At 40.8% G+C, this 20,445-nt stretch overlaps 1 protein-coding gene across 1 annotated transcript in view; it reads left to right on the top strand.

Annotated features, from left to right (window-relative positions):
• The window catches only part of lamc3 (laminin, gamma 3), an 88,125-nt gene that overhangs the window by 40,645 nt on the left and 27,035 nt on the right, over nucleotides 1-20,445 (top strand). Inside the window, exons 9-11 of the mRNA XM_028418453.1 lie at nucleotides 431-550; nucleotides 9,286-9,484; nucleotides 19,839-19,948. Coding sequence (XP_028274254.1) covers nucleotides 431-550; nucleotides 9,286-9,484; nucleotides 19,839-19,948 — 429 coding nt within the window. The remainder of the gene's footprint in view (nucleotides 1-430; nucleotides 551-9,285; nucleotides 9,485-19,838; nucleotides 19,949-20,445) is intronic.

The raw sequence follows: 20,445 nt of genomic DNA, 5'->3' as shown, positions 1-20,445 counted from the left end.
AGTATTCTTTTTAATCAGACCAGTGTTGTGTGTTTTTACCTTGACATGCTTCCTGCAGCCTTCTTCAGAAGTCACGTGATGTTACTGGTGATGAAACATGTCAAGGTAAAAACACACAACACTGGTCTGATTGAAAAGAATACTTGTAGGTTATAAAAGGTGAAGACCAAATGAATCTTGTTGAAATATAAAAAACCAATGTGATGACCAGTTCTTGGTGTTCCTGGACAACTTGTTGTCTGCGCTTAAAAGAATTTTTATGTAGATAATACATCAAGCACACCACAAGTAAAGACAAAGGAGAGAATTAGGACCAATGAAACAACTTCAATGACAAATTCTGTCTTTTTTCATATTTATACACTCTTTGGAGACAAGAATATGTATCCTCCTCAACAATGTAGAGCTATGATTCATTTTTCACCTTTAGATCAGGATGGCTGGTTGGGAGTGTTCTCTGGAGGACAGGAGTACCCCCTGCTGTGGAAGGAAGGTGAGGTGTACCTGCTGCCTTTTACGGAGGAAGACACAGGCTTCTACAAAGCCCCCGGTGAGTCAGAAAGCAAAATAATAGAGATTTGACCTCATCCGTTAAAGGTCAGACTTTTACCTCAGGCTCGGTGGGTGGTTTATGTTCCCCTGGAAGATAATAAAGTTGACAGTTGTGTTAATAAGGCCTTCCTTTGTTGCTCCTTTGGCAAATATGTAAATGATATTAGTGTTAGTAGAGCATCTGTAATATCCATAGCTTGTTCCTGTTGTTCCTTGGCGAGATTAATCGGGCGCGTTGGCAGCGGGTCATGTAGTGGTTATTCTGACACCATTCCTTCCAATCCCTTATCAGACGCATTAGAAGATAAGGGAATAAGCTGGCCCAGCTACAGGACTTAAGGCCCATTTCTATCAGCCGCCCCAGCAGCAAAGGCCTGATGGAATTGGATGTCTTGGCCATGCTGGAGAGGCAACAAAGTGAAAATTGGCTTGGTTTCTTCTTTTCTCTACGCTAAGTCAGTTCTAGGCATCAACTCACAGCCCCTCCAGCCACCATGCAGTCTGCAGCCAGAAGCAACACAGGACCAATCCCATTAACTCTGCATCCTGGAGGTTTAATTCCCAAAATGCATGATCATAGAGAACGGCTCCATTTGGAGGCATTCTTTTTTTAGAAGGATAAAAAGCTTGAGGATGTGAGAAAGCCTGGTGGTCAGGCATCATTTGTAGAATGTCATTATAAATGCATTAGTAAGTCACGGATGGCAAATTTAACTGTGTCCAAACATGTGACATATAAGTCGATAATGAATACTTCCATGCACTGCTATGTGCTCTCTCTCTCTCTCTCTCTCTATATATATATATATATATATATATGTATGAGTAATTATAAAACATTGTTAATAGGGATTTTTTAAAGTTGCCGTCTTGTTCGCAGAGTCTATGGTGATGTCTCTGTAGGCCACAACACACAGATTAGTGGCCCAACTGGCCGAGAGCAGCTTTGTGACAGCCTTCTTATCTACTTCTCGCAGCGCTTGTTTATGTTGTTTCTCCACATAATAAATGCACACATCTATTTCCTTGCCATTCCTATTAATGATCTCATTTTCTCTCGTCCTTTTTCATAGTGGTGCATGTGTACAGTCACTTTAAAGATTATACCAGAGTGGCAGCAGCAGCTTAGGATGCAACACTGGGATTCTTGGTCTCGCAGTGTTACTGTCCCTGCTCTTTTTACTTTTAATTTGTATTTTTTTCCCCCACTGAAATCCCTCCACTGTGTTCTTCACCAAAGTAAGAGATAATTCTGAGTGACAACTCCACGGCCGACATCATACACAGCACAATTTCTGTGATTCCCACCAACGTTAGTTTGCCTTGGGCTCAAACTGTCACATAAGGGACAGGATTCAATCATCTGTTATTTTATTGAATTGGTAGGGCAAAGAGAGGGGGGGAGATCTGCATACTGTAGCTCACACAGCTCCAGAAATGTCAGCTACTGCTAAGCCAAGGACAGCATGTCACAGATATTTCCACACCGGTGTTTGACAAGGCATTGTCGCCAGGCGTAGACAGTTTTTGACAGTATCAAAGAAAAAGGTAGGAAAAACTCCACTTAACTTTCCTGAACTACTGATGACAATCAGGCCAACATGCCTCTCGCAGCAGTTGGGATGTCAGAATTGCTCCTTTTATTCACTGGATGAGGACATTTCATTTTCATAAACATCTTAAATTGCCCCCTTTTTATTTTCCTGATTCTGTCGACTCAGTAATAAAAAAACGATGTAGGTGGGCATTTTCTGTGTATGCACATGAGGACACTCTTCCTCAGCAAACGTTCCCACTTTCCCTCCTCCTGATCCTGGACATCTGCTTGACAGTTGACACAGGTGGAGTTCAAGTCCCTGTGGTGACTCAACAGACTGAACATTTGAGCGCAACCGCCAGGAACTATCATAGACCAACATGGAGTACCTCCCCAAACAGTCACTTTGACCGGCCTCCAACAACTGTGGTCACCACTTGAATCTGCTGGACAGAAACCGTGACCCTCTTGGCTGAGCAGTTTTTCATGCTGAAGGGGACATCATCTAACATGAGTCCTCACAGCCATCTGTTGAGAAGCTTGCAATGTTGGTCCTTTCCATAATAGCAGAGGAGCGCCGACCTCCTAAGCCTGAAGCTGCAGGGACACTCAAAGCAGGAGAGAAAGCAAAGGAAGAAGACTGAATTTTAATGAAACAACCCTCAAGTAGAAGGAGAGAGCAGCATATGGATGCTCTTGTGTTCAGTAGAGGAGGGAAAGAAAGAAAAAGCACATCCACGAGAGAAGCCGCAGGCTACCTGTCACTCTGAGGGCCTCACACGACATACCTGCAACCAAGATTGCATGTAACTCCATCGGGCTGATTTGTCAACTGGAAAAAATATGCAAAACAGAAAAGAGACATAGCAAAGGTGAATGAGAAAAGTGTGGAGAGAGGAGAGAGGGAATAGGAAGAATATATAAGGGGTAGAATAAAGAAGAAAGAGAGCAGAGGGAAAGTCAACTAACATAGAAGGTAAAGTAAGAGTTTTAGTGCTTGAAACAAAAAACATTTTAAAATAATATTTTGACAGTCTGCAATTGGTCTTTGACAGGCCTCTCTAGAAAATTGAAATGAAATGTTTACATAACTAGTGTTGGGATGATAGTTAGAGTCAGTGGTGGTACAAGCAGTCTGCAAGACTTTCATTTAGGAGTCCAGAGTTCGCATCCCAGAGTTGTTTCAATTTTTGTTTTTGCCTGTGGTTTGGGTTATGTCAGTTTAATACTAAAGGTTCAGTAATACAAAAGGCAGTCCAACGAGGCAACAGTACAAAGGGGCTAGGCTAAATCAGATATGATGGCAAGGCAACAAAAAACCTAAAAAAATAGGTATGGTAGAAACTCAAAAAAGGCTGGAGCGCGTTTAGAGTAAAACAAAAGGAACACAAAACGATCTGGCAAGGAGAGAGGGAAGACAAAAACACCCTAAATACACAAGGGAGGGGAAGACAACCAGACAGGGGTGCAAACAATCAGGATGGGGCAGGTGATCTGAGAGGAGATAAAACTGACAAAGATACACATGGAGAACTGGACTTTCAAAATAAAACAGGAAACAATCAAAACAAACCTTTTTTCAACTTTACCACCTCTGTCATATTTTGACAGTTTTAACTGCACACCTTTTGCTTTTTCTGGCAGCAAATTTCTCTATTATCCTTAAAATTCTTGTAGATTTAGTGTACGTTATATACATCTGTGAATGCTCTCAATTATCCAGGTCATAGTCATTTCCAAGAGTTTAAATCGAGGCAACTGGACTCAAGGATTGTTTTTTGAAGACGTTTCGCCACTCCTCCAAGTGGCTTCTGAAGAACTGAAGAAGCCACATTGGGGGAGTGGCAAAACATCTTCAAACGTCTTTTAATAATAATAATAATGTGAATACCAGTATTTTTCTTTCTTTTAGTCAACATTCGTGTGTGTTGCAAAAGAGCCCTCAAAGCTCACACCCATCCTCTGAGTGGATCTCTGCTCACCTCCAGGTTCACTCACTTCTCTTTGTCACCTTTCTGCTTCACTGAAGAAAATCAGATTTGCCTCTTTAAATTCTGAGATCAGATTTATGTACTAGATAAATCATGAAACAGGATTACATGGTTGTATATCATGCATTGTGCCCTGGTTTGCATATGTTATAGGATGTGTTTTGCTTTAACAGTGAATGGGAATGAAATGTTCCTTCTTTTCGTGCCATCAGGTTTCAGGTCACGTATTCTGCACCTGCAGGCAGTGCAGTTTGGTGTTTGACTTGCTGCCCTGATAGTGTTGGACCTGTTTAAAAGTTTAAAGTTTGTCCATCCAGCCTCTGCCCTCAGACTGTCTGCTCGGCGGTCGATGATAGAGCCTCAGCGGGGCTTGTGTTTGTGCGAGGCGGCTGTGATTTAATTGAAACGGAGTTGATTTAATTTGGTCGGAGCAAAGTCTAAACCCCGTGATTGATTGGGAGCTCCTCCGCTGTTCCCTAAAAGTTATACGGACGTCTATCACTTGTTGTGATGGCGGCTTTATGTGTTTCTGGCAGAGTGTCAACCGTGGCACAGTGAGTGGACTTCACATCATTCTGACAGACTCATAGAAACAAAATGGAAATCAGGAGGTGCCGAATGAAGCTCTGGTTACAGTCTCTCTTTTTTGTTGCTCATTTAAATATGCATCATTCATTTGGATTGAGCCAAGGATGCAGCTATTATTTTTTTTACTAGCAATTTATCTGTTGGTGTATTTTTCTTTCATGGTGTTGTCAGATTCCAGAGCCGGCGTTGACATTTTAATTATTTTGTTTTGTCTTTTCCGGTCATCACCCAGTGGAGCTGTATGTGAGACTGTGAGACAAAAGTCTGAATACAGCAGGTAGTGATTTAGGGAATTCACAGCATGCATGTTGGAATGTGAATACTGACATATATTTTGGATGCCTTGTTTCCATGACCCCGTTCACACTGGAGAAATCAATCCGGCTAGAGAGGGATTCGGGCCGTATCTGGATATATCCGGATTGATTTCAATCCACCTCCGAGAGTATTGGCTCGCAACTGGCTCCGGTCTGAACGCAAATGCGGCTAGCGAATCCCGCTAGCGACGTGATACTTCCAGTTCACGGGGACAGTGTGTGGGTCATGTACAAAAGCCGTATGTAAACAACCGTTGAACTACGACAGCTTTGCCCCAAGTTTATTTTCGACGGGGCTACACAGGTCTTACCGAGGCCTGAACCGACTCTGTATATTACAAGGCGCCACCTAGTGGTTTGGAGGACAACAAGCAAGCCGGGTTAAACTGGATTGAGCACAGACACACGTGTGTGAGATTTGAAAATAGGTCCAGCTTAAAGGCTATCCAGATTCAATCCCACTCTAGCTGGATTGACTTTCTCCAGTGTGAATGGGGCCAATTAGCTATGCTGTAATAGTGGCACTAACTACCACTGGACTTCAGAGCACAGTGGTCCTGTTGTCACATTGTCCTAACAGGTTAAAATAAATCACCATTAGCACCTCTATAGCTGTTCAATTGACACTCTATATCTTGTTTAAGGTGCAAAGATAATTGCTGTGTGCTGAATCTGTTTGTTGCCTGTATTGGTTTTCTTGTATGACCCAAATCAAACCTGTTGCTTTCTGTAGTGGTAAAATCAGCACAATATGAGATGTTAATGAGAAAAGTTTAAATGTGCTGACACCCTAATTTTTTTTACATCTCTTTTGTTAAAGCTGTTTCCCCCTTGCTTCCAGCTTTGATGCCAAGTTCAGCTAATTGTTTTCTGGCTTCTTATGGGAGAGTGGTATGCTGTAATAGGAAATAGACATTTTAATGGTTTACAGCAAATGTTACAGAGAAAATATGAAGAAAGAAAGCTCACATGTGTAGCCGGTGCTCCAGAGACTGTGAAACTTTTTTAATCCTCTCCAATTTGTCAGCGATATAAAATAATGAATATAAATCTGCAGCAATACACAGACAGCAGATCACACATGAATAATCCTTTCATTGTTTTTTTATAGTGATTCATTACTTTGGAGAAGGGCCATTCTTCGATGGTCTATTAGGGTTGTGAGTAATTATGTTTTAGTTCCTCTGTCCTCCCAGACTAAAAAAGAACTCGCAGCAACCACATGATGCAAATCAGATGCTAGCAGAATAATGGCCAGCGAGCTACGTCTGAAACACGACTGCTTACCACCATAAAGGAGAATATTAGCTTAGTCACACAATACTGGGCTCATTAGCCACAGTTATGCACGGCATGTACAGTATATATTCACTATGAATCATTTCAAAAGTACTATCTGTTGACTTTTATTTTCTGTAAACATGGCTTTCTTACATTGCTCATTATACTCCCAATATGTAAGCAATTACTTTTTGTCCGCACCCCCCAAAAACTATGGCTCTACTGGGGCTGTTCTCTACTGTGATCATTCACAAGCAAAGTGCAACTTAAATTGTGTTTGTCTGTGTGAACACATGGAGAGCCCACATATTAGTCCATCCTCACCAGGAAATATTTTATGAGGTCAATATTTTAGTCCTTGAAAAGTGACGTGCGCATGTCCCAAAGACAGAGAGAGTCCACCATGTTGCATGAAACTCCTCTATCCCTAGCCTACCTCCTCTACTCTGATCTCTATTGGTCTCATATTCAGATGAGGCTGGGCGATCATATGTCCTGTTAACATACTAAGCTTCTTCTTGGGCAGCAGTGGCTCAGTGATAGACCAGAAGGTTGGCGGTTCAACCCCAGCTTCTCCCTAGTCATTGTTGTGTCTCCTTGGGCAAGGCACTACACATACCACATTACCTGCAGTGCACTCACTGGTGTATGAATGAATTGGTGGTGGTCAGAGAGGGCACACCTTGGCAGCCATGTCTCTGTCAGTCTCCCCCTGGGGAGCTGTGGCTGCATATGTAGTTTACCACTGCCACTGTGTGAATGTGGGGTGAATGAATAATGCAGCAGGAAAGTGCTATATAAGACCAATGCATTATTATTATTATCATTAACATAACATAATGTTTAATGTGGGACAATACATATATGAATAGCTAAACTGGACAATCCTGCCTCAACAGTTTTAAAAGAAGCTAGGATATGTAAACCTTTTTTTTTACGTATATATAATATTCAGCTCCAATCACCACATTTTATTGAGTCATTTATGTGTCTGGGTCTAAATTTGCACTGATCTGAGTGGGTGGTCAGACTCGGGAGTTGTGTATTGATTTGTTAGTATTTCATTTAGACTTCTTGGCCTTTATATATCGGTTGTTTTTCCACTGCTTAAGACATTTAGACATGAGGACTCATTGAAGGAATTCCTGTCTAATTGAAAAGGATTTATTCTGAGCTTCTCTTCTTCCGTGTCTGATATTTATTTTTTTTCATACGTATTGATTCTGAAACTACACTGCTGTCTGTGACAGCTCATTTCAAATGAGAAAGTGCTTCATCCTCAATGGGGGATGGCAGGTGCTTGTTGTGCCGCTCCCATTGCATCTGATTGGCTGCAATTATCTATCGCTATTGATTGTGAAGTCCCATTGACATGAATGATAGCTTATTAGACTCAGAACAGAAAGTGCTATTGATTAGTCACATAATTGAAGCCCTTCCCTTTTCTTCACTGCCCATTTTTGATTTGTTACAAATACCAGTGCTACAGTTGAATGGTAAATATAAATAACACAGTTTAGAATTGTTTAAATCTGTGACGGATGTGCAGGATGTGATGTTTTGTGCACAGTTGCAAAGCTGCAGCAGCTTCTGTGTGGAAGCTTGCAGCTTACTATAAAGAAAAGAATTTGTAAACCATTAACAAAAATATTCTTACAGTACATTGGAAGCTGCACAAACAGCTGTCAGCTGGAAAATATGAAAAAGCTGAGAGCTATTGTGTTTTTTTTTTCCCCAAAAAAATAATAACATACTTGTTGAGCACACCACTAAGAAATACATTACCAACTGCAGACAAACACCTCAATCCAGGATGCCAGGTCAAACACCGGCCATATATAAACACTGATTAATATGGCTGCAGACGCCACGCTGACGCTCACGCTATAGGGCACGGCAGAGATAATAACAGCCGGCTCCTGCTTGAACAGAGATTAAATGATCAGACAGTTGAATTGCTCTGAATGACGCCGGGGCCCTCTCACAAGTGAAATCATCCACTCAAGTCCATCGCCCTCTCAACCCCCCGAACAGCTCAGGATGTACTTCACACACGATTACGCTCAAAACAAGATGGCAACCAAGCGTGCAACCTGTCAGGTTTGTCCACTCACTCATCCAGAGCTGGTGTAGAACGACAACGCGGTTCTTTTGTTATGTTTTGTTTTTGAAGCATAACTGAGGCAGGACCTTCTACAATAACCTTGAATTGTTTTCATTTTTATAGGGCTGTCAATCAAATAGAAAGTCATTGATTTTGCTTTTTCTTTCTACTGTCTTTTACTGAAGCCTTTTTTTCTAATGGCCATGTAAATTCAGAATCAATAACTTTATATATTTAAATTAAAATATAATTACTGATTTATAGAATGATTGAATTTTTGTGTTCTGGACCACAGTGTGTGTAAATAATGTCTGTATTCTGTTGGATCATATGAAGTTTCATCCTCTGCTACGCTTTTTAACAGCTAAAATCAGCCCTTGTCTGTCTTTGTGTTTCCATTTTTTTCATATTGGAAAGTCAAATTAGGTCAATAACCAGCCACAAGTAAACAATATCTTCCAATTAATTGTGTTACTGAGTTTAGTTAGACAGCAGTAAGCTTCACATTTCCATAAAGAGGGTGGGTAAGATTTTTTCTCCTGTGTGTTCCTTCTTTAGCCAGTTTTAAGGGAGGGCGTCTTGTGGTATCTAAAATCTTTGAAGTCCCGTTAATGTGCTGTAAGGAGCCAAAGATGAGAGGGTGGGTATGTACACGTAGACTCCTGCAGTGCTCCACAGGAGCTCCAAAAGCCTGTACCACACTGCCCTCATTTATACACACAGACTGTTTTAGAGAGGCTCAGGCAGAAGTGAACCCCCAAAATAAATACTTATTCAGCACAACACTCTTAGACACACATTCCCATCTGTGTTTACAGCATTGATGGCACAAAGCTGGTCCAGGTTTCAATTATAAAGCTGACTCTCCTCACCTCTCTAACACCTGACCTCTGCCCCTCCTCCACCCCCTACCAGAGAAATTCCTGGGGCACCAAGTCTATAGCTATGGCCAGCTTCTCTCCATCACCTTCACCTCCGAGACCGCCGAGCTACTCCCCGACCACGTCACCCTGCTCCTCCAAGGCTCGGGAATCACCGTGTCCGCTGACCTCTCATCCCCACCACTGCTCAACCATGACCCCGGCCTCACACCCCGGCACTCCTTCTTTGTCAGGTACACATAAGCAGGCATGTGTGCATGTGGATTGTTGTTGTTGTTGTCTTGAGTCTCTCTGGAAAATACCAAAGCTTTTGCCTGGATGTCAGGATTGTTTGTTTTCCTCTGCATCTGTGCCTTGTTCCTTGCTACAGTATATTTAGAGTCCGCAGGGTACAGACTATCCAGGACACCCGTGTACTGATCACAGCTCACCCACGTAACGTTGACTTTGCTGTCAGGGTCCCAGCAGAGTGTCAAGATATGAATGTAGTGATGAGCAAGCTCCTTCATGCGCTGGCTGTCATGTAGATCTGGCAGGCACAGCGAAGCGGCATTACATTTCCATTTTTACATTTATACATTTAGCAGATGGTCTTACCTGGAGTGACATAAAATATATGCAGCGGTGGAACGGTACCAAAAGTTCAAGAAAGTGATTCCGATGGAGAAAACAGCCTAACTTGCACTTAAATTCTTATGACCCAAAAATGATGTGAAATAGAGGTGAATTAGGACAAAAAAAATGTCGTGTGAAGAAAGACATTAGTCCTGGAAAGTTTCTGGAATATATTGAGTGAGAGAGCGAGCGAGCGAGAGAGAGAGAGAGAGAGAGAGAGGGCATATGAGGTACTCCTCTAACAGAAGAAGCTTGTAAAAGTCTGAGCAGGGAGGTCACTCTGCTATTAAGCTCCTGGAGGCAGAGGAAGGGGGTCTGCCTGGAAGGATGACCAGGTCATAGCGAGGAAAGGAGAGCTAAGTGGATTATAGTGACAACATGCAGAGCAGGAGATGGAGTGCAGGGTAGGTCCATGGCCTGGAGGTGCAGTATGAGGAGAGTGGTCCCTTGGCAGCTTGATATGCCAACACTGGGGCTTGAAATTAGATACAAGCAGCCACAGATAAATCTGTACACCCAATCATCTGAGAAGTTGTCCTTGGAAACTGCAAAAGTGAGTCAACAGTACCTGCAAAAAGTGGGCAATGCTTGTCCCGATCACTCTATATCTGGGAGATTTCACCACAGCAGAGAGAGCACTAACAACAATATTACCACAAATTCTTGGCTTATCGTTACTTTGCAACATCACGTTGCATGCTGTTACTACATATTTTGTGATGTGTAATTCTCACTGAGTATCAATAAAGGGCAGCTGCTATCCTTAGCCTTAGCCCTAGCCTCCCAACGTCATTTTTTGGCCTAAAACAAAATAGCTTGACATGCAATATGTCCCCGAATGACAAGCTATTTACATATATATTATCAGTTAAACAATGTTAACACTGTGATCTTGGTAAAGGTACCAACAGGGGTTTTTCATTTTCTTTTAAGGTGTGCAACTTCAGAGAAGGTTTTTTGATTTAAAAACAGAAATGTCATTATATCTGATAATATGCAGCATTAAATGCAAATATGTGTTATTTAAACTGATAATGACATGGCTAATAACTCTGTGTGACACCTCTAAGTACCCTTAAGAAGTGAAACTCACTGGGAGAGGAGTTTCAGTTTGTGTGGTCCAACAAAAGCTTATACACTGCATGTGTACGGCATGGATAGCTGCGGCCCACATGCCACAGTTTGACTGAGTTAATGGCAAAGTTTGAGTTAAAACATTTCTGACCTATACTGCAGCACTTTGCTGTTAACAGCTGGAGCTTTAAATGTCTGAGTAGTTTCTGTATTATGCATTAAGTAGCCTCCCACACTGACATGTAGAGGCACACTTGCAATCAAATCCCATTTATGCTCAGAAGAATATACAGATGAATATAAACTCAGAGAAATTTCATATATTGTTGTGGCCTTACTTCTGCTGCTCGCTTTTAATGCTCTATATCATTTAGACCTTGCAGGTAGTTTGCAGTATGACTGGAAGGAAGCAGCACCTTTTTGAATACTGTAGCAATCAGAGGTTGGATGTTGTGATAAAGATAGCAGCAATCAAAATCAAGCTGTGTCACAGCTCGGATCACACAGAGCTGATGGTGTTTACATTATTGTAGCCGGCAGTCTGCTGTTTTTGTTTTCCTGGTATCTCTCGGTTAGATTATATTATGTTGTTTGTGTTGCAGACAGTTGATTAGTATCTCTATTTGGAAACTGAGACAGAGCACTGATTGAATCGCTTGTGCTAGCCAGCTTTTTTTTCTTTTTCTTTTTTTACTTTATGACCCTCAGCTTGTTTGAGTAAGCATCTAAAATCCAAGGTGAGATTTTTCTTTCTTTCTTTTTTTGTTGGTTTTCTTTATTCCCAGGTAATGATGCAGTTGAATAAAAGGACAGGTTTTCTGGGATCTCTGTTATTGTCCCCTCTGTCCCTGCTGACTCTAAAGAAGAGTGATGTGTAATAGCTACATTGGTCCACAGCGTCCAGTGTAATAGTTCAGCTATAATGGAGTTTTTGTTATAGAACGTGAACGGGGTCTGTTCACATTCAGGATGAACAGAAGGAACAATTACAGCCACTGGTTACCAGTTCCACATAGAAAGGTCGCATCAGTTCCATTGGACAACATACAAGGATGTTCTATGAGAAACAAGTGCCAAAGTATGTTAGAGAAAGATGCCATCTTGGAACCAGTCTGCACAATAGAGGTCAAGAGATGAAGCTGCATCATTTAGCTGCTCCATTGCCTGCTGACTGTGATGTCACTTCCTACTTTTATCCAACAATACAAACATATTGAAAGAATGAGCACACAAACAGATTGGCATGATAGCTAATAAGCAATAAATCATCTTTGGAAAAAAAATATTTCCCTAAGATGGAGGAGGTGGGTCTTATGACCTATAATGCGGCAACTGAGATGTTTCAGCCCCACTTTTGGAAAGCTGCCATAGGGTTTTTTATTATTCCATTTAACCCTCATGCATTGTTCGCAAACACTACCCTAATGTGTTGTTCGGGGACAAAAACGTCCCCTAACTTTAACGGTTTTAAAAATATATTAGATAAATATTTTTTTGAAATTTTTTTGCATAGACCTTTTAATTAACTTCAGTTCTAATCAACAGTAGTGAAAAAATCATTTTCCCCCAGGATTTTAACCCTTTAATCACCAATTTTATAAGGGGTGGTGCTGAAAATTGAAAAAAAAACCACAAAATGGCTCATTTTTAATAGAAAAGGTGAATGTGGACTGGATTCTTTTTAACCTTTATTACAGTCTTGGTCATGTCAAACATCAGTAAAAAAATTGACTTGATTGCATTATTAGTTTTTGCACAGCACTGGATTTTCTTTTTTTCTCCCTAATGTGTTGTTCGGGGACAAAAACGTCCTCTAACTTTAACGGTTTTAAAAATATATTAGATAAATATATTTTTGAATTTTTTTTGCATAGACCTTTTCATTAACTTCAGTTCTAATCAACAGTAGTGAAAAAATCATTTTCCCCCAGGATTTTAACCCTTTAATCACCAATTTTATAAGGGGTGGTGCTGAAAATTGAAAAAAAAACACACAAAATGGCTCATTTTTAATAGAAAAGGTGAATGTGGACTGGATTCTTTTGAACCTTTATTACAGTCTTGGTCATGTCAAACATCAGTAAAAAAATTGACTTTATTGCATTATTAGTTTTTGCACAGCACTGGATTTTCTTTTTTTCTCCCATTTTGTCCCATAGACTTACATTATAAACACACTTTTTTTGACTGCACAGCCATGGCACTACATAATCATGCATTCTTGATTGTTGGTGGTTTACCCTGTTGGTAGGAGGTAACATTTGGGATTTTTACAGTTAACAACTTAATTACCATATTAACCCTTTACCTGCAGGGCTGTGCTCATGTAGTGTAGTTTCTGGCTTGTATATGGAGTTATAGGGAGTATTTTAGCACATAATTGTGTGTCTACACACTGTGTGTGTATGTTAGAGAGGAAGAGAGCCATTTGCACACTGATCTTGTTGTCTGTGAGTACACACAACCACAGAGTCTTCATAGTAAACAAAAACAAAGAAAGTGTTGCTATGCACGTGTGGCCCTTTGATGTCTACAGGTGCAGACTAAACAAAACAAAAAGGCAAGTGGTCTTACATGTGACCTTGTGGTCATTTGATGGTGAGAAGAGCAGAAAGCAACATGAAGAGAGGATTCACTTGTGCACAATCTCTGGAAATGATTGTGCAGCCTGGCTCTATGAAGGGCCAGGCTGTGAAGCTGTGAAGGCTGCACCGTCACCGTCAAGTAGATCCGTCACTTGTTCACAAGCGAATCCTTCATTCGTTCACAAGTGAATCCTTCACTCATGCACAGGTGAATCCTCTCTTCATGCTGCTTGCTGCTCTTGTCACCATTAAATGACCAGGAGGATGCATGCAAGTCCACTAGTGTTTTTGTTTTGCTTATTCTGAACCTCTCAGCATCAAAGGGCCCGTCACTTACTTTTAGGGCTGCAACAAATTTACTTTACTTTACTTTACTAAACTACTTTTAATACTAATTTTAGTAGGGGACTAAACTGTAGATTAGATTTGGTTAGTCAATGATTATTTATTATGTTATCAAGTTATCTATCTATGGTGTCTAGTTAGTAACATGCACATGTACGTATGGTCGTGTGGAGCGCAACACACCATGGAAAAGGGGCACTTAGACTTCACTTAGAATAATTCAGTGATCTCAACTGAGACACTAACCTAAAAGTAAAGTCACCCTACTGGAGGACGTGTTTTCCGAAAGCTAAAAAAAAACAAAAAAACAGCTATTTTACCCATCCACAACTTCAGACGCCAGAACTCCTAGATGTTTTCATTTTACATGCTTATGCATCGCCGTTGTACGTCTGAATTAGGTACACTTCACTTACTTAGTAACTTTATTTTCCTGACTTTCCTTCCCTGACAGTGTGCAAATGGCTCTCTTCCTCTCTAACATACACACACAGTGTGTAGACACACAATTATGTGCTAAAATACTCCCTATAACTCCATATACAAGCCAGAAACTACACTACATGAGCACAGGCCTGCAGGTAAAGGGTTAATATGGTAATTAAGTTGTTAACTGTAAAAATCACAAATGTTACCTCCTACCAACAGGGTAAACCACCAACAATCAAGAATGCATGATTACTTAGTGCCATGGCTGTGCAGTCAAAAAAAGTGTGTTTATAATGTAAGTCTATGGGACAAAATGGGAGAAAAAAAGAAAATCCAGTGCTGTGCAAAAACTAATAATGCAATAAAGTCAATTTTTTTACTGATGTTTGACATGACCAAGACTGTAATAAAGGTTCAAAAGAATCCAGTCCACATTCACCTTTTCTATTAAAAATGAGCCATTTTGTGTTTTTTTTTTCAATTTTCAGCACCACCCCTTATAAAATTGGTGATTAAAGGGTTAAAATCCTGGGGGAAAATGATTTTTTCACTACTGTTGATTAGAACTGAAGTTAATTAAAAGGTCTATGCAAAAAAATTTCAAAAAAATATTTATCTAATATATTTTTAAAACCGTTAAAGTTAGGGGACATTTTTGTCCCCGAACAACACATTAGGGGGTAAAATTTGCCCACAGTGTACCGTTGACCTATGAAAAATTTTAAAATCATATTAACAAAATTTATGTAAAATTAAGCTTATTGAGGAAAAATGATTCAATTTGTCCACATATTGACAAAGTTATGGCCAAAATAAACAGAAAAATTTCTCTCAGAGGACAAAAATGTCCCGAACAACACATGAGGGTTAAATTAGGCAATGAGTTGCATATTTTTTTTTCAGGAAACCTTGGCCCTGCCCTAAGATAGCTATATACAAATCCAGATCCTGTCCATCTTGAAGATAAAGTACAGTTTCATGTCAGTTTTGTGTGAAATATTGCTCACTTTGCCCACCAACACCAACATGGCTGTCACCGTTTGCACACATTTCCGACACATTTCACCTACAGCTTTTTCTTACGTCTCATGATACTTCCCAGACCAGTCCAATTTGTTGCCAATACAAAACCCTTAGCTGTGTTTGTTGGAATTCTTCTCACCTTTGACTTTCCACAGTTCCCCTTGCACCACCAAGACTTCCTTCTTGCCTTCTTCCTTCCGTGTGGCAGCCTGTGGGGAAGCGGCAGTCTAATCAGTCACATTGTTTGTGCAGGGATCTCATTAGACCAGTCAGCTGGGATAGTGGGTGCAGCTGGCCTGGTCTCCACAATGAACCTGTTCAAAAACAGGCTTAAGTCATTCTTTCTATTTTTGTTGTCTTCCCCCTGTTGGCTCGTCGTCTTGCAGCCAGTAATCCTTCTCATCCCACTCAGCACCTCCTTCACACTGTTTTGTTGCAATTTGTCTTCAATTCTGCCCGTGTGTTTCTATCTTTAATTCTCCTCCTCAGCACCCACAGACCAACTTTACTTCCTCCCAGTAGCCAGCCCTGGAAGCCCTCTTTTTCCCTAAGCTGGGATTTAATTGTCTTTGTTTTCCTGAAAGTAAATCAAAGAAAGCAGTTAAAAAAATTTGAATTGAAGGATCCACATGGAAATTGACATGTTATGTAGCAAGGGAGCCTTGCATTGTCCTCTCGGTGTGCTCTGTAGACCATGTTCTGGTCTATTAGCTCAAAACAGCCCTGTAGAGTCTCCACGTACTCATTGGATCACAGTGTAACAGTGTTGGGGAGAATGGCTGCCTGTCGGCTGCTGCGGAAAGACAAAAGAAGTCATGTGTTGCATTACAAGAAGAAAAGCTACAGGTCACAGCATTGATATGACTAAAGCTGCAATAGTTGGACAGAGCGAGTTCAATGGATGCAGGGAACAGTTCATCCATCTGTGATTGTTGGCAATTTCGGCTTTGATGGTGAATTGAATTGAATAAACACTTGGGGCTGAGTCATCCATATTAAAGAACCAAATTACCCTGTTTACAGCCTGGAATGAAGACTGATAGATCTAAACATCTAATCATCTATCTAAGAAGGATGCTTTCTAGGCTTAATTTCCATGATGCTTCATGACACGACCTAATGGAGGACTGATCCAAGGTCTACATTTTCCAATTCATTCAGGACAATTTCATAGATGCTCTGCGGACCATCTGCCTTGTCAAAACACCCACAGTCCTCTGTACACAATAAGGTGGGATAATGCTAAAAATGTAAACATGCACACTAAATTTTCTGGCCTCAAAAGAACCCATCTTACCTATGAAGAGTCCTTGATGTGAATCCTTAACAGCATGAGCTTTAAAAGGAAAGCATTATCATTGTAACCTGTTTATAGTTGGATGCAGATGAAACAGCAGTCGCAAAGTAGTTTAGAAATATATTTATCCACATTATAAGTTTAGGTCTATTTTCCTTGAAGCTCTGTTTGGTCCCCTCTAACTCCTCGGGGAAATATCTTTACTCAGCCTTTATCTGCTTTATTTAATTTTTAAAAATGTTATTAGACCTGACCATTGATCATGTCCCAGGTTTACTTCTGACTCTTGCCCATCGGTTGACATGATGCCACCTTTTTTGGACGGTAAATTTAACTTACAGCTCTTGGATGCATCAGTGCTTCGTGTGTAATCTTATTATGGAACAGAGTCACCATGGCCTTAACGCAGCAAACAGCACCTCTTCTTTGCCTGCTCCATCACAGCATCCACCCACCCAATTTGGACACAGCTTGTGGCTTTTTCTCTCCTCCAGATACTTCCTCTGCCTCTCTTCGGTGTCTGTGCAGCAGTAATGAGTTTCCCCATAGCACCAAGAGCTCTGGCTAAAGGAGCTCATTGGTCCCCCCTCTCTGAAATGCAGTAGAGCACAGAGTCTGTCATTAAATGTTCTCTGGAGAAGTTCTCCACAGATCTCATTACACTTCCCAGGAAAGATTCACTTTGCTATTAATTCATTTCCTCTGTCTCCTTTCATGGACACACACACACACACACACACCAACACATATTTTGCATTTCTTATTCGCAACAATCAGATGCATCACAGACATTAAAAATAATTGTGTTTCCAAAATGGGAATACATGTTTTTCTAAGTGTTTTGCTAAAGGCATGTGGAGGCATAAATAAACATGAGTACACACACACACATACACACACACTTGACTGACAGCATCTGCTTCATAGATGGTAAATATGTTAACCTGTTAAGTGGCTTTGTGCTCCCACCTGATGCAGAGATCATTTCAGAATCAGATGAAGAAGGAATGTATGGGAGCTCGGGGATTCAGGCAGAGGGAATTGATGAGAGGAAGAGGTGAACGGCTTATATAAGGTAGCAAGCACTCTTCTCTCTGATGTTCCCTCTGTTCACTTTCTGTTCCCTTGAAATCAGTGGGCGGGGAGGTTTTATTGCCAGACTTGTAGCTGTATGTGTTCATCTGCAGCATGCGAGCATAATATTTATGCCATAAGGAAACACTCAGACGCTCAGTTTCTTCTTCTTTTTTTAATCGGGCAATAAATGTTCTGCAAACAGTGAGTCAATCATCATCAGTTGTTCACTGATAACTGCCAAAAAATGTCCCACAGTAAAAAGACGACAGTGAAAGGTACACGCTTCTCTGCAGCAGGAAGCAGAGCAGCGTGGGCACGTGGTCCATCTGGCACCAAGCTCAGTTCTGTCATGTTTTGAAAATGCACTGACTTTGATCATAGATCAGGGCCAGCTAAATATATTGAACAGAAAACAGCCAACGCTGCCAAAGTTATGCTATAGGTGAAGGAGCCAGTAAACAGGGAGAAAGACAGAGTCACTATGATCCTGGCTGAACCTATGATTTATTAATTATACATCAACTCCTGTGGTATTGAGCCAAAACACATCTTTAAACCAAGTGATGATGGAGATGACAAGAGACAGCCTGTAAGCATGATGGTCATGTGGTGTATTTTGATATTTGTAAAAGCTGAAATTTACGGTTATAAATTTATACTTCAGGGTGCAACGTTAATTTTTTTTTGTATAACTCATGTAGGCCCCAAAATTTGGCTGACTGCAGACCCTTTTAAAGGAAGGAACCTTTAATATATAGTCTGATTAGGGCACATTCACACTCTTTTAGGACCTTTCTCTGTTTCACACAGGTTCCCTCCTGCTTTCTTTCTCACCTTGTATCTCTATCTGTCCCCTCTCTCGCTCTCTCTCTCTGTGAGAGTACTCGTGTGTTTGTGTGTGTCCTTGAGTGTATCCACTATTCTTTTGGGCTTTTCTCTCCTGATGATCTCTTCTCATCCTCCGTGGAACGGGCTTAATTACAGCGTGGCTCTCCGTGCTCTGCTTGGTGCTGATTAAAAGGGACACTGACGCTCCATAGGGAACGCATGACTGGGAGTTTGTTCACTTTCATGCACACTCTGCTTATCGCTGTCTGACCAGCTCCATTACCATGGCTTTGAGGCCCAGTTTGTAATTGCCTCTCTTTATTACTGTGCCTACATGTCAGGCCAGGGAACAAGGACCCGCCGCAACAAGAGAGAGAGAGAGAGTGTGTGTGTGGCCAGCCTGGAATACACACACACACACACACATATATAGGCTACATGGTATAAATGTGAATGCAAAGGCTTTGCACCAAATAAAGCATCCTGAAAATGTCATGCTGGGAACAATTGACCTAATAAAACAGAGGCCAGTGAATGCTGACATAAAAGGCCTGGCTCATGCTGATATGGTTAACAAACTAAAGGATTTAAAGTCTATTCTTAAATGATGTTTATAACAAATGCCTTTATTAATATTTAAACAAGCATTTCATAGCTATGCTGGCTCTGTGGAGGCACAGTAATCCTTTCAGCTAAATGCTAACAATAGCAAAATTTCCATTTCCATTGAGGGACTTGTGAACAATGCGAATACTGTTATTAAGCAGGTGTAGTCGCATACTAGCATGATCATCATCAATAAAAATCACAATGCATGCATGAAGATCCAGTGTTTCTTAATGCCGCTCACCTCCGGGACTTTCACACACCAGTGGGAGAAAATTTCATAACACAACATCACCTGTGTGTGGAGCTGACGCAGCAACCTGTCATGAAGACAGAAAGAACGCATGATGCGGAGAGTAAAAACAGGCAGATGTCAGCTGTGCTGCTGCCTGGCTCCGCAGAACATCCTTCAGCAGATGGCAAACCTCAGTGATCAAGACCCTGAATTTATATTGGAGTCAGCACATTTACATTTTTTTTATGTGTCTGCTGGTTGGGCTTTAGATCAAAAATCAAGCACATGTGAGACAGGAAATTCGTTTGTAGGAAAATGAATGGCTTCATCGCCACACTGAGTGTTAATAAAACTGCTGCACAAACAACATGTTTTTGTTCCGGTAGTATGTTCTGGTAATGTTTGTGGTTGGTTATGCTTGCGCTGCACAAATATAACATAAATTATATGTTTCCTGTCCTCTCATTCGACAGGCTGGATGAAAATGAGAAGAAATTTGAACCTCAGCTGTCTGCCTTTGAGTTCCAACGTCTCCTTTACAACCTGACAGCCCTTAAAATCAGCAATGCTGGAGGAATCAACTGTAAGTTTGTGCAAAAAAAATAATTTTTCTTTTAGGATGCATATATTACATTTCTCCTGAACACCTAAAATTGTGTGTGTGTGTGGTTGTGTGCATGAATATCTTTGAGAGTAGAAAATACACAATAAACATGGTTTAATTGTTATTGTAATTTACAAACAATACCAGCAGGGGTTTAAAGTGCCGCAGAATGATTCCACTTCCATTTTTCCTAATTAAAAAAAATACATTTAAATTAGACAAAGCTGCAGCAAAGATAGCAGCTAAAACAATGTGTTTGTTCAGGAAATTGTTCCTGATCTAGTTAAGAAAAGAAAACTAATAAAAAAAACATTTATTCCCAGATGTTTGTAACTACTTCTTCAAATCCACCTTTTATTTTTATCATGTCCTTCCTCCTGCAAAGTCTGATACTCTGTGTACTGTAATGAACAGGCAGGATCTGAGAGGCATTACGGTGGATTAGAGCACTGAGAAGACAGAACAGCTGGCCAAAA

Source organism: Parambassis ranga, chromosome 12 (genome assembly GCF_900634625.1).
Source record: "Parambassis ranga chromosome 12, fParRan2.1, whole genome shotgun sequence".
Lineage (NCBI taxonomy): Eukaryota > Metazoa > Chordata > Actinopteri > Ambassidae > Parambassis > Parambassis ranga.
This window is presented reverse-complemented; position numbering and strand designations above follow the sequence as displayed.